The 14,447-nt window shown below is 41.0% G+C and overlaps 1 protein-coding gene across 1 annotated transcript in view; it reads left to right on the forward strand.

Annotated features, from left to right (window-relative positions):
• Window positions 1–14,447, forward strand: part of CYFIP1 (cytoplasmic FMR1 interacting protein 1) — a 129,302-nt gene that overhangs the window by 60,980 nt on the left and 53,875 nt on the right. Inside the window, exons 22-24 of the mRNA XM_019528472.1 lie at window positions 273–381; window positions 991–1,110; window positions 7,710–7,909. Of these exons, the coding sequence (XP_019384017.1) occupies window positions 273–381; window positions 991–1,110; window positions 7,710–7,909 (429 nt within the window). The remainder of the gene's footprint in view (window positions 1–272; window positions 382–990; window positions 1,111–7,709; window positions 7,910–14,447) is intronic.

Below are 14,447 nucleotides of genomic sequence, written 5' to 3' on the forward strand. Positions count from 1 at the left end.
CCAAAACAATTACAATAGTAACATCAAAGATCACAGATCACCATAACAAATATAATAATGAAAAAGTTTGAAATATTGCGAGAATTACCAAAGTGTGACACAGAGACATGAAGTGAGCAAAAGCTGTTGGAAAAATGGCTCCGATAGACTTGCTCGACACAGGGTTGCCACAAACCTTCAATTTGTAGAAAAACGCAATATCTGCAAAGCGCAATAAAACGAGGTATGCCTGTACTATAAAATATTGGTGTTTTTTCCCCTCTCCATAATAGTCTGCTTCTGGATAAGCGATTACGCTCAGAGTGCAAGAATCAGGGGGCATCGATTCACTTGCCATCGTCCAACAGATATGAAACCCTGCTGAAACAGAGACATGTTCAGGTGCGTAAAACTGGAACTGCTGCACTGTAATTAATGGTTTTTAATGTTCCTGATGTACCACTATCTTATTACTTGCCTGACATCTTCATACTCTGTTTGATGTCTGTGAGTGTTTTTTAATCACTTCAAGGAGTAAATTCACAGCAAAATCCTGTTATAGTGTAAATATTTCTAGTAAAACACATGTGCATCTGCACGCATGCACACACACAAATATGGTACATGGTAGTATTGTCATATTACTTACACGATGGAGTCAGTTGAAATAAGTCGCAAATAAGTATGGAAACTTTTGGAACTCAGTGGAAACTCAGTTATCTAGCTCAACATTTGATTTGGATTTAAAAGTACCAAATATTATTATGACTCCTGTGAGGATGTAAGGTGCCAGTAACTAGGGTACACAGTGGATTTATATTTTTTCTGCATGCTACGTGTGTGTGTGTGTGTGTGTGTGTGTGAGTATCACGTATATCTACAGCTTATTTCATCTGTTAACTAACAAAAATTAGTTTGGGGGAAATCACTTAAATTTATACCATTAGTCTCAGTTTTAGGGATGCATCGCAGTCTGATCTGATACAGTTTTGGGGGTTGTTTTTTCTTCAGCTTCTTGGTAGGTCAATAGACCTCAACCGCCTAATCACTCAGCGGATTTCAGCAGCCATGTATAAGTCATTGGAGCTGGCAATTGGACGATTTGAAAGTGAGGACTTAACTTCCATTGTAGTAAGTATTCTCTGCAGCTGTCTCTTAAAACTTTTGTTGAAAGTTTGATGCCAGTATTTCTCTATTATTTCTTTTTATGTAGGGAATGGCTTAAAAGGGATTTGTAAACAATCATGGTTCTTGCACTTAATTTACATTCACTGGCACCAATTTTTTATTGTGTTATGATGCAAAATGAAGGCTGAAAAGGTTTCTAAAGGTTTATACCAAATAATTTATTTTTAACTTATAGCAGATGGTCTTTGGTTTGGCTATTGGTGTTATATGCTCTCACACTTTTATTGAAGAAGTGGGAGTGTTGAATCACTAATCAACATAACTGTTTTGTCCCAAAGATGAGTTTAAATGAGCATACGCACAGAACAGTTTAGGAAGACTGACCTAAAAATAGCTTGTTTCCAGAGGTATTTCTCTTCACTCCCCTCTTGTGGAGGTATAAATTCCCTAGTTTATGGAAGGTAAATCAGTAGTTAGCCCTGGACAAGTCCTTAACACTGCCAAGGCAAGTGCAGACAGTCAAAAAGCCTGAGGCTGAATTGATTCAGTCTTAGCAGGTTAGTCTAAACTGCATAGATTAAATTGAATCGGAAGTGAAGAGACGTTTACCTTTGATACAGCTGCAGCCACAAACCTGCAGTGCCTCAGACTAGAAGACAGGGAGCACTACAGCATGGTTCTCTGGCATGTAGCCAGCATGGGCTGTGTGTTAGCTTCCTCTTCCTGCTGCCCGTGAGGTCTCTGGGATTTGCAGTCCAAAATCATAGCAGCAGGATTCTGCAGGATTGCTCATCACTTCCTCTTCCTGCTTCCAGGTGCCTCTGGGATTTGTAGTCCACAGTTGTAGCTAGCAGTAAGTTTGAGCAGGGGAAGGGGTGTTTAATGCACCCTCCCTGGTCCCAGACCCCGGCTGGGGTTTGCTGCGGAGGAAGGAGGGGAAGTCTCCCCCCCGCCCCCCACTCCTGTCATGCAGACTGGGCGATAGCCCCAGCTGGGCTTGCCCTTTCCACCCCCTTGTCAGCCAGCTGTCATTGCTCCAGCTAGAGAGAAGAGGGATGGAGCCAGCCCTGCTTTCTGGAGCAGAGAGCACAGCACAGCCCAGGGCTGGAAAGCATGGGGGATGATTTTACTTGAACCAGGAAGAGACCTGGGATAGAAGTTCCATACACCGGTTTGACCCAAATCAGTTAAGTCTGATATTACATTCAACCAGGTTTGTCTTTAAACCAGTTTCAGCCATTTTGAAACTGGTTTATGTGCACTGAACTTATGTTCTGTTACAGGTTTAAACCAGTTTCTGCTCACTTAAACCGGTTTATGTGCAACTTCTGTCCCTAGTCTTTACCAGGTAGCAATACCAGCACAATCCCATATGGGAAAAAGGCAGCTTATCCTGGGAGTGAGTTAGTTATTTTGCAGCACAGCTAAGTCAACTGAATGAATAATATCAGCTGTACTAAGGAAGGACTCTCATTGTGAAAACCTGTGTCTACGTGAGAAGCAATGGGGGATTGTTGCTGGCAGAGTTTCCTTGGTTGGGAGTGTTAGGATTTATTTATTTATTGCCTCCAGACTCTTAACCAAGATAGTTGTTGGGGCAAAACATGTAACACAGTCTTGGTCAAACATAGTAGTATATCATCATGTTGTTGTTTACAGTGTTTAAATGACTTTTCATATGCTGAGGAGATGGAGGTATGCTTTAGAGGCAGCAATGAAGAAGGAAACCCACCTTTTTCTCCCTTAGAGGAAAGGTGACCGGTCATATCCTGTGGAGAACTAACCTGTGATGGAGGAAGCTGTGTTTCACTTTTCTTGACCAAAAGAGAGCATCTCATGTTGAAGAGTAGTCTTGGGAGGGCTGGAAATAAATAGCAGATTCTTTAGTGCTTGGATGTTGCTCTCAAGCTGTGAAAAGATAGATAGGAAACAAGGTTTTTCTAATGATGCGAGTCTGAAATGCCATCTTTCATCTGAGCAGCTGTTCTACACTTCATGCGTAATTGCAGACCCAAGTCAAATGATCCAGAATCTGAAGTCAGCAGGCAGTCTTTTTGGATGTATGAAGCAGAACAGAGGTAACTAGTTCTCTTGCTAGGCAGGTTGGTTCTGTAGTGCTGTCAATAGGAAAAGCTTGTTTTTGTCAGTGAAGTAATAGGATCTGACTCATGCCCACACAGGGAGCACATATGTGCAATACCACTGTGTCATTTTTAGTTAGTTTCCTGATTAAAATTTTAATGAAGAAACTCTGTTCCCAGAACTCCATTGACGACATAAATTTGACAGATAAATGTGGAATTAACAGACAAAATCAGCCATGTTTATTTCAACTCAACTGCAAACACAGCTGAAAGAGAAGGTCGCTATGATCTTTCTTCCCTGTATTGTAAAGTGGAAGGGTAGGAGAGAGATGCTTTTGTGAAAAAGAGTTGCTTGGAGTTCTGTGTTCAGTTTTGTTCATCCTAAAATTGCTAAACTGATTGGCCTTGACTGGGTCATCTCCAAATCAAAGCGAGTTATGACGACATCAAAAATACAGCTGAAATTGAAATGATTTTAGTGCTGGGCAATAATGCACGTTATGAAACATGGACACTCTCCCATAAAAGAAAAGATTGTATAAGTTGTATGCCTAAAAAAACATGGGCAATGAGAGGCATACAAAATAATGATTTAGACAAGAGAAGTTATACTTATTTTTATCCTCTTACAATAAAATCACAAAAGAAATACCAGAAATTGAAAGCCAGTCAGTTTTAAACTAATAAAACATGCTTTGGCACAGGACAACCTGGGGAGTTCATTTCTGGAAGATATTGCTGAGGTGAGCAACTTAAAAAAGAGATGATTCTTGTAGATAATGTAACTATTTTCATTAGTTAGGCTATGCAATACTACAAAGCTTTGTTGCTTCATGGTATAGGCTGGTTTCTAATTCTAGAAGTTAGAAATGTCTACTATCAAGACATTATTTCATAATTATGTATTTTAGAGATTGATATCTTCATCTGAAACATTTGGCCTTAGTCACTGGCTGAAAACAAGACTCCAAGTTAGATGAGCCCTTGATGTAATATGCTATGGCAATTCCTGCCTTTCTGAGAAAAAAATGCAAAGCAGTCTTATTTGTTCTTTTTGTTCTCTCCAGTAGAAGAATAACTTAGTTCACGGAACAAATTGAGCTCAGTTTGGTCTTTTTTTGTACATTCTGATATTTTATAGATTCTGATATTCTCAACTCAGGAATGTTTAAAAAAGATCAGCAGGTTGTTTTTACAGGCTCTGTGTCTTGAGGCAGAAAAGTCTGCATTCATTCATCTAAACACAGCTCAAGTCCAAGAAGATGTGAAAGGCTGCTGGAGAGTGTCAACAGCTTATGACCTCGTCAAGTTGGAGCCTGAATCTTAAGCACAGTGATCCAGAAAATACCTTGCAGTGATTTCTAAAGCGCATTCATCAGCTTCAAGTTGCAGTATTTTAGACAAGTCTGATGGGTAGTGACCAATATTAAGGGTTTGCAGCACTGAACTATTACGATTCTATTTTTCAGTTATCTATAATTTTGCTAAGCTTTAGTTGTAAAACCCCAGACCAAACTCTCCAAGCCTGCCTCTGGTTGATTTTTTTTTTTTTTCTTCCTTTCTTCCATCCCAAGTGATTCTGCTACTTTGAAAAGCGGGAAGAATTAATTGTTGTGCTTGTGCTTAAATTTTGGCAAACTTTTTTTGAACACTGCTGGTACTCTCATTCTTTAGAGAAGGAATATGAAATTTGATGGGATGGCTTTTGGGTGTGACGTGGCTGCTCCTGTCCTTACAAAAATCTACCCAAATGCTATCAAGTTATAAATCTTTGAAAAATTGTAGTTCAGGTTGTCATACCCAGACTTTGTTGTTTTAAAGACTCACATGTTTAACTATCTGTTGACTAAGTTTTTTTTTGTACCCTCCACAGAAAATGACTTAAACATACTTCCTTCCTGCATGCCTCTTAAATCTGACTACTTTGTATCCCCCAGCCATGCTGAACTATTGAGCTTGTTCTAGCATAGGAGTGAAGGGACAAAGTCAAACCTTTTTTGTAACAGATATGCCCAGCTGCTTTGAGATGGGGTAGGGCCAGGGACTGGAACTGTGAACAGAGTGTCCATTTCTCCTCTGCTCTCAACAATTTCCAGCTAGCAGCCAAGCAGCGTAGAGGAGAAAGTGGTCTAATTCTCATGCAGAAGGGAACAAAAACAAGACCAGGGCTGAGGTAAAGTAGTAGATTGGAACTGGCAGGACCATGAACTTAGACTTGAGAAGAGTGAGATAGGAGGTTGGCACTTCCTTCCTTTTGAATACTTGATTTAGCAACCTTGATGTTCGTTTAATGCAGTTTTTATGTAGTATGAAGTTTTATTCCAGTGTAGAGGAACAGAAAATATTCAGAAACGGAACACGCTGCCACTCCTTCCTATGAGATAAGTGTGATATACAGGACTGTGTGTAATTTTTTTTTTTTAGCAATATGCTTATACTTTGGTATAAACGACTCTCAGCTAAAAACTAATTATTTTTTGCAAATAAAATGAGACATTTTGTTAACAGTGGGTGCATGTACATGAGATGCTTATTGTGGAATTGCCTAATTGGCTCTGAAGTAAAACATCAGTGTCTACACGAGTGGTGCTATTAGACTGGAATAAACTAATTAACTCAACCCAACACAAGTACCGTTCTGCAGTGGAGTTATTTACTCTGCCGGAACATGCATGTAAACGGTGACCAGGGCTGGCTGGGACAGAAGGGTGCTGCAGTGTGGTGCAGGGGTAGATGGCAGGCAGCCCTGTAGTACCCTTGTTCCCCAGCCAGCCCCTCTGCAGTATATTGAGCTGGGGTGGAGCAGCTCCAGGCTGCCAGGCTGACCCCCCACGTCCTCTGCCAGCTGGGGCTGTGCCACCCCAGCTCAACGGGCTGTGGTCCTGAGCATACATGTAAATGCTGTACCTGGGAGCAATAAATTCAGGCACAAACCGTACCAGAGTTTATTGTGTGAAATTAATTTCACGTGTTGATGCAACCAGTGGACCTGAACTGAAAAACAACTTTTTACTCATTTTAAAGCTAACCTTCGACTATTTTAAAGGTTGAGCTGTTTTGTGGTAAAGCCGCTGTACTAAAAATTGGCGTCTATAAGGAATGTTAGTAAGGCATTGTGATGGATAACTTGAGGCACAAAAAGTTGAATGTGCTTGTCTGTTATATTGTCTACCTTTCAGTATGTGGTTGCCTGTCACATTCTAAGAAAATGTTTTGCACTGTGGTTGGGCTGGTGTGGTTACAGAACTATACTATAAACTGTCTTATGTGACAGAAACCAGTGTAGGTTTGCATCATATAGACTAACTAAATCAGAGTTGTATAACATAAGCTATCATAGTAGAGGGCTTACTTTATCAGATGTTGTGAAGGAAGTGTCTACAGTCTGAGACTTGTTATATCAACTCTGGCAGTGCCTAATGTTATATACAGTTGTTATAAGAAGGTAGAAGAAACTGCATGGTAAAAAAAAAAATATATTTGACTCATTCTCTGGGAAAATCTATCACTCTGTCTGCTTGGTAGAGGCTTTGGCCATTTATACACATTCTCCGGGAGGTAGGGAGAGAGCTGTAGTTAAAGCCCCCCCGCCACTGCCACCATGTTTCAGTATGGTGATGTGGATACACGTGATGTTGGAGTCTGCTGGATTAATCAAGTGTGCACTGTAATTACAGGACGTCAGAGTAGCCTTGATGCACGTGTTTAACCTAATTTGTGTTTAACCTAGTTCAGCTCCCATTGATGATGACAGAAATTTTACTGTAGACTTCATGAAATGGAAACATTAGTGATCCAATAATGAGTGCTTCTGAAATATCGACCTGGAGAATAAACAGACTTGAAATAGACTCAGCATCTCATGGCTTTTTCCATAGCATATTTGAGTTAAAAAAAAAAAAAAAAAAAAAAAAAAGCAAACAAACATAAACTACTCTTAGATATTCTGGCTCTTCCCAAACTGACAGTTTACCTTTAGAATTGCAGACTTGGGGGATTGTGGGGGAGGGGGCTAAAGATGCATAAGATTTATTCTGGAGTAATTTGACTTTAGGGTTAAAGTTAAGTGGCCACACACACCGGTGTAAGTCACTCCAGGGTACTGTTACCTTTCATGAAGTGGAGACTAACTATATACCAGTGTAAGTTACACTGGTCTGTGGTCATGTGTTGGCCCTCATAGTCCTTTTCAATCTGGAAAAAAACCTGTTACTCAATGCAGACCAGGTTCACTGCCTGCCGCCTCGAATCCAAGCTCTGTAGTAACACCTACTTCAGGCAGCTATCTTAGACTTGGCCATATATCCATTCATTAGGATAGAGAAAAATCCCAGGTAAATTGCTCACTGGAAATATGTTGTGTCTGAGGAAAGCGATTGTCTTGTAATTGAATCTTCCCAATCTTCTGCTTTATCATTTAGCTTATTCTCTGGGTGCGTGTCGGGTTGGTTTTTTTGGCCATATTTAACATGTGCCTCACCTTTCTCTTCCCTACTTTCTTGTCTTAAATTTTCTCAGGAACTAGATGGCTTGATAGAGATCAACAAAATGACGCATAAACTACTGAGTAGATACATGACCTTGGACAGCTTTGATGCCATGTTCAGAGAAGCCAATCACAATGTGTCGGCTCCCTATGGAAGAATCACTCTTCATGTCTTCTGGGAACTCAACTATGATTTCCTTCCAAACTACTGCTACAATGGGTCCACTAACAGGTTAGCATTGTGGCCTTTGAATGAATTATTTTGGGGAGTCCAGTTGTATCAGCAGGATGAAGCATACAGTAGGGTTTTGTACGCCAGTGTTAAACATGGACTGATACCTGTCTGTTTTTGGCAGTGTCTTAAAAAAAACAAAAAGAAACAACCTTTTTTTTTAAATTTATACTCAAATACAATCCTAATCCTACATTTGCATTACTGTTGCAATTAGTTTGTACAAAATGTGAATGGTTAGGATTGTTCACAGCAAGAGAGAAGATTGAATGCAAGTGATGTCTGTGACAATTCATCTCTCACTGTCCTAACATCTTTCAGAGTAAATGCTGGAGGAAAAGGCCTCTATTCTCTTCATATACTTTTTCTGCTACCTTATTTGTGTAAAAGGAAATACACCGATTCAAATACCTTAGCTTTCTTATGTTGGGATTCACGTGCATTTCTGTTATGCTTTTCTTCTCTGTCACAGTAGAACCTAACTTCAACATCTTAATTCTGTCCTTTTTTTTTTTTTTTTGGCTTTTAAGGTGTTATCTAAAATGTTCTCTAGAGCAGGGGCTCTCAGCTTTTATGGCCCTGTGGGCTGGGTGAATGGTGGTGTGCCAGTCCAAGCCAGATCTGGCCTAGCTGCACTGGGTCTGACTACATGCTGGCCCAACCCTGCACACTGGATCTGGAAATTTGGCAGCAGGGGAGTTGCCAATGCTCCTCCTGCTGCCTGATTTTCAGACCTATAGTGACATGGCCTGGGAGGCTGAAGGTTGAATACCACTGCTGTAGTTTAGAATAAGAATTATCTAAAAATAGTTCAAGTGACATGTCAACAATAAATTTTTTGTAAACAAAATTCTGTAGTAAAACCTTTTCAGGGGTAAGCAAAATGATTTTCCTTTGGTTCTGCATTGAGGAACAGGATGGATTACTGGGTTGACACAAAATTCAGTGCTTGTGCAGCAAAATGATATGCAGCAAAATATACTTTTCTTTATATTTGGCTATGTTGGCATATGTTTTTCCTATCAGTTGTATGTTTTTGCCTCTAGCCAGGAGGGAAAGTACTATTTTCTAGTTGACTGCAGTACAGTGCATTCAAGTATAAAGGCGCTCTTTCTGTTGTTGTTACTATTTTTTGCTACAAAACTGGTTGTTATAGCATTGCAGAATTCCCAGCAATCAAAACTGCATCCTTTAGAGAAACTATAATTCATATGGAGCCTAGCAGTAGATTTGCACACTTGTTTCTGTTGAACGTAGCTTCTGTTGCTCATTCACTTGTGCTTAGGGTAATGCATACTATAACTTTCTTGTATCATGGGAGACTTGTTCTATAGGTCCTCGTTGCTGCTGCTCATACTTTAATAAGCAGAATGGCGGAGTGCAGGGTGGAAGGGCAAGATGTGAACTACAGGATACTTGAGTCCTGTTGAGGACACTTCACACTCAGTTTTGTTTTGTTTGTTTGTTTGAATTGAACGTATTGCATTTATTTATCAATTTGTGGTTGTGGCAGTGTTATACCCCCGTGAGTGAAATACAATGAGAAACCTGCTGACCGTGAAATGATGGTAAGATGGTATTGAATTACTAGTCGTAGGAAGGAATGCAACCATACCTGTGTCCTTATAGAGCTGCCTCTGTAGTCTTTTTTTTTTTTGAAAATGTGTATCAAAACAAGTGTTTTTTGTTGCTCGAGTCTTTCTTTTTTACACCGTTCTTATACAGTTATGTTATGACTCAGCTCCAGATTCGTTCAGTGTGACAAGCAAGGTATGTCAGGAATAACGTGAATATAATTCTTAAAGAAAAGCATAGTCCAACTTCAGACTTTCCTCTCTTTCAAAAATATAAATTTTACGAAACTCAATATCTATAAAAAGTAGTTAATCTGTGTCCAGCATGGTGTCAAAGAGACTTCACATCCGTACTGAAAAGTTTAGGAAGTGGACATGGGATCAGTGAGAGAAACTATTTGGAATCTGTGGCCCCACTACATATTTATATAAGAGGCATATAGAAATTTGCTTAAAAGTAAGCTCCAAGCTAGGAGGAAAATTCAGTTGAGAGAGAATTAAATGCAGGCAGATTTTAAACAGCATCTGCAATACTCATCCAGCTCAACTGATTTCATTATTGATTTCTACCAAAAAATAACATAACGCACACTGGAGCCAAGAAAAATGCCTATAGAATTTTTTTTCCATCATATCCATTACCTTTATCACCCAGACTTGTTACCTCATAAGAATGGCATTGCTAGTTTGATAAGATCTTATTGACCATTAGTCCTTGTTGATTATCTTTAATTGTCCTATTTTTTTAAATCCCACATTTGCCATTTTATTATTTTGCCTGAGAACTATGTCAGTGAACAGTGCTGTTACCCAAGGCATCTGATTTGCCCTTTTTAAATATTGGCACAATGTTAGCTTTTTTCCATTCCTCTGAATCTTTCCACTGTTCTAAGACTTGCTGAAAATCATTATTAATGATCTAGCGAGTTCCACAACCAGCACGTTAAAATTTTTGTACACGAGTTGTCCAAACTAGCTGATTTTATGATGTCTAATTTAGTAGCTGCTGTTTAACATCATCATCTTTCATTACTGTGGGAACAGAAAGTATTTTATAATCATATAATCTGAAAACATTGTTTTCCTCCAAATACAGAACATAAATAGTTACTTAACTATTCTACTACTTTGGCACTATTATTAACAATTCTTCCATGATCATCTGGGAATGAACCTATGGCATTTTTTGGTTTTCTTTTGGTGTTGAACTACTTAAAAAAAATAAAGTTCTTCTTATTGCTTTTAAGTCTGCTGGAAGTAGATTTCCTCTTGTCTCTTTGCTTACCTTATCAGTTTCCTATATTTCTAATTTATATTAATTACTATCAACTTCCCCCTTTTTCATGTATTTATTTTGTTTTATAGCTGCTTTTTCTCTTCTACTTTCTTGTCAGTGTGGCTTTCTGGACATCTAATAAAATGTTTTTAACCTGTTCATGCTTATCATTCACATTTTTGTTTAAATTCTTCTTCCCAGCTGATTCAGCTCATAATTATTTCAACTTTGTAAAATTCGCCCTTTTAAAGTGGCAAGAACATATATCACAGTTGTGGATTTTATTTGATTTGCATATAACAAATCTAATCAAGTCATGAACTCGCCCTCAGAATAACCAGTTCAGACCCAGACATAATAGGGCTTACAGAAATGTGGTGTGATTCATCCCATGACTGGGCAGTTAGCATTAGGGGCTATAGGCTTTACAGGTGGGATAGAGAAGGAAGGAAAGGTGGGGGTGTGGCGCTCTATGTCTAGGAATCAGAATGGGGTCAGAGGAGTGGCAAGCTGAAGTGCTCTGGGTCAAGATACAAGGGGCCGTGGGGAGAGGGATCTAACGGTGGGGGTCTACTACAGACCCACCAACCAAGGGGAGGAGCTAGACTGGGAATTTTCGGGCCAGCTTGCAGAGGCGCTTAAGGCGAAGGATGTAGTTGTCATGGGTGATTTAAATTACTCGGACATCTGCTGGGAGGAACAGTCAGCCAGGTTGGACCATTCCAGGAGGTTCCTGGCCGAGATAAAGGACCTCCCCTTAATTCAGGAGGTGCACAGTCCCACCAGAGGAAATGCCCTGTTGGACCTGGTTTCATTAGGGGCAGCTCATGTCAGACCAACCTGATTGCCTTTTATGATCAGGTCACAAAAGCACTGGATGCAGGTGTCACTGTGGATGTAGTCTTTGTGCACTTCAGCAAGGCCTTCGACACTGTCTTCCACCCCATTCTCATTAAAAAACTAGGCGACTGTGGCATTGATGCCTACACAGTCAGATGGATTGCAGATTGTCTGAAGGGTCGTACTCAGAGGGTGGTGGTGGATGGGTCATATTTGACCTGGAAGGGTGTGGGCAGTGGAGTCTCCCAAGGCTTGGTCCTTGGGCCCGTGCTGTTCCATTTCTTTATCAGCGATTTGGATGACGGGGTGAAAAGCAACCTGTTTAAATTTGCTGATGATACCAAAATTTGGGGTGAGGCGAGCATGCTAGTAGAGAGGGAAGGACTGCAGCAAGACCTGGATAGGTTACAGGGGTGGGCTAACAAAAACACGATGTGTTTTAGTAGTGACAAGTGCAGGGTGCTGCACTTGGGCAGTAGTAACCAGCAGAACTTATAAGATGGGAAACTCCCTTCTTGAGAGCACGGAGGCAGAAAGGGATTTTGTAGTCATTATTGACTCCAAGATGAACATGTGCCAACAATGCGAGGTCACGGTTGGCAGGGCTAACTGGACCTTGTCGTGCATCCACAGGTGCATTTCAAGTAGGGCCAAGGAGGTGATCCTTCCCCTCTACGCAACACTGGTCAGGCCACAGCTGGAGTACTGTGTCCAGTTCAGTGCGCCCCACTTCAAGAGGGATGTGGACAACACTGAGAGGGTCCAGAGGAGGGCCACCCACATGATCCGGGGACTGCAAGGCAGACCCTACAATGAAAGACTGCAGGACCTGAACCTGTTCAGCCTTCACAAGAGAAGGCTGCGGAGGGACCTGGTGACTGTCTATAAACTCACTAGGGGGACAAGAAGGGTTTGAGAGAGACCTTGTTTCCCCTAGCGCCCCCTGGCATAACAAGGAATAATAGACACAAGTTGTTGGAGAGTAGGTTTAGATTAGACATCTGTAAGAACTACTTCACGGTCAGGGCGGCTAGGAGCTGGAACCAACTTCCAAGGGAGGTGGTGCTGGCTCCTACCCTGGGGGTTTTTAAAGAGAGGCTGGATGCCTACCTGGTTGGAGTCATTTGAGCCCAGTATTTCTCCTGCCCAGGCAGGGGTGCGGACTTGAAGATCTACAAGGTCCCTTCCGCCCCTACTTCTATGATTCTATGAATCTGATCACAGAGCTCTGTTTGTTTGAATTTTGTGTGTAGGCTAGCGGGGCACCAAGGGTTTTGAGGAGGTTAAGGGATACTGTTGTTCCTACAATTCACGTTCCTTTCTTTTTACAGACAGTGATGACTATTAAGGTATAAAGTATAAATTCACTACTTTCCTATGTAAAATGAAAGGTAACATCAATTGAAATTGCACAAATTAAGACAAATAAACCCCTGTGATTAGAAAGCTGTCAGTTTACATTTGGCAGGTTTGTGTGTAGAGTCAATTTTGCACTTACCCTTCCATAGATCATATCTTGTGTGAAGGATACAAACAAACAAGAGAAGGAAGAGAGTATTTTTAAAGGAAGGGGGAAGGAAAGAAAGAAAAAATTAAAACATAGGTACAAAATGAGAGAAAATTCTTAGGGGATTCCCTAGGCAGGTGCAGTACTTTTTTAACTTCTTTAAATTTTAACTGAAGTCTGCTTAATCTTCCTTTATTGTTTATGCAGAATGTTTATTAGTAAAGCTATTTTATGCATGGTATCTTTTTTTGGAGTTCTTTCTCCCTAGACCACTTGAACTCAGTAATACATTTAAATATAAAAGGCTTCAGGCATTTGCAAAGCTTTTAGTGTCAGGCCAGAAATTAGGTTTGTCTCACAAAAATATTGTTGCACTCTCCATATTGAATTATTTGCTTCTCTGCAATTATTTTTACGTTTGATAATATATTGAGATAATGCCTGTTATTAAAAGATTTAGTAATTTGACTAATTGCAACTGCTGGCTTTCAAAAGTGGTCACGTGACTTTGTTGCACTTCTATACATTCAGGCCCCAAAACCGAGGCAGCTTAGGTTATTTGTGGAAATGGTAGGCTGTGGAGTGAATGGCAGCAACTCAAATCCAGTAATCCTGTTCAGGTCTGTGATGAAGTTCAACAGGGGATTTTTAATCTACACATACAGGAGGGCAAGAGAGACAACATTGAATATGACCAATTCTTCCTTTTAGATCAGGGGCAGGCAAAGTCCAGCCCATGGGCCGGATTGGGCCCCTGGCAGACTCCATTTCCCAGCATTGTTGTGTTCAGTTTCCATCAAGACCTCAGCAGTGGTGGGGCTGTGATGGTGCAGGACCAGGTTTTCCACGGAGACTGGTCCCAGCAGTGCTGGCAGGGTAAGCAGTGGGGTGGGGAACTGCTCCAGGGCCAGGGCCAGGGCTGGGATCTTGCAGTGGTGACAGTGTGGTTTGGAGCTGGGGCAGAACTGCGATGCACTCCCTGCCCAGCCACCCGCCCTGCCAGTGCTGCCGGGGTTGGTCCCCGTGGAAACCCTGGACCTGGGCTGTCATGGCCTCTGGGGTCTCTGTGGAAACCGGCCGCAACGACATGGGCAAGGGCTGCTGGGAAGTGGAGTCTGGCCACTGGCCAGATTTGCCATTTTGCTCAGCCCTGCTCTAGATAGATTTAACATTGTTCTCAGTCCTCCTGTGTGTTATGTGTTGATCAGAAAAGGAGAAAAGAGCGTGTGAATTGTATCGGGCAAATTGGTTTCAATGGCAGTCTTTTTTTTTTTTTTTTTTTTTTTTTAATAGCCCTTGACCGCATTATGTGAAGTTCATGAGAGTACAGAGTCAACTTTT

This window comes from Crocodylus porosus, unplaced genomic scaffold, assembly GCF_001723895.1.
Source record: "Crocodylus porosus isolate Cpor-Errol unplaced genomic scaffold, CroPor_comp1, whole genome shotgun sequence".
NCBI classification, from domain to species: domain Eukaryota; kingdom Metazoa; phylum Chordata; order Crocodylia; family Crocodylidae; genus Crocodylus; species Crocodylus porosus.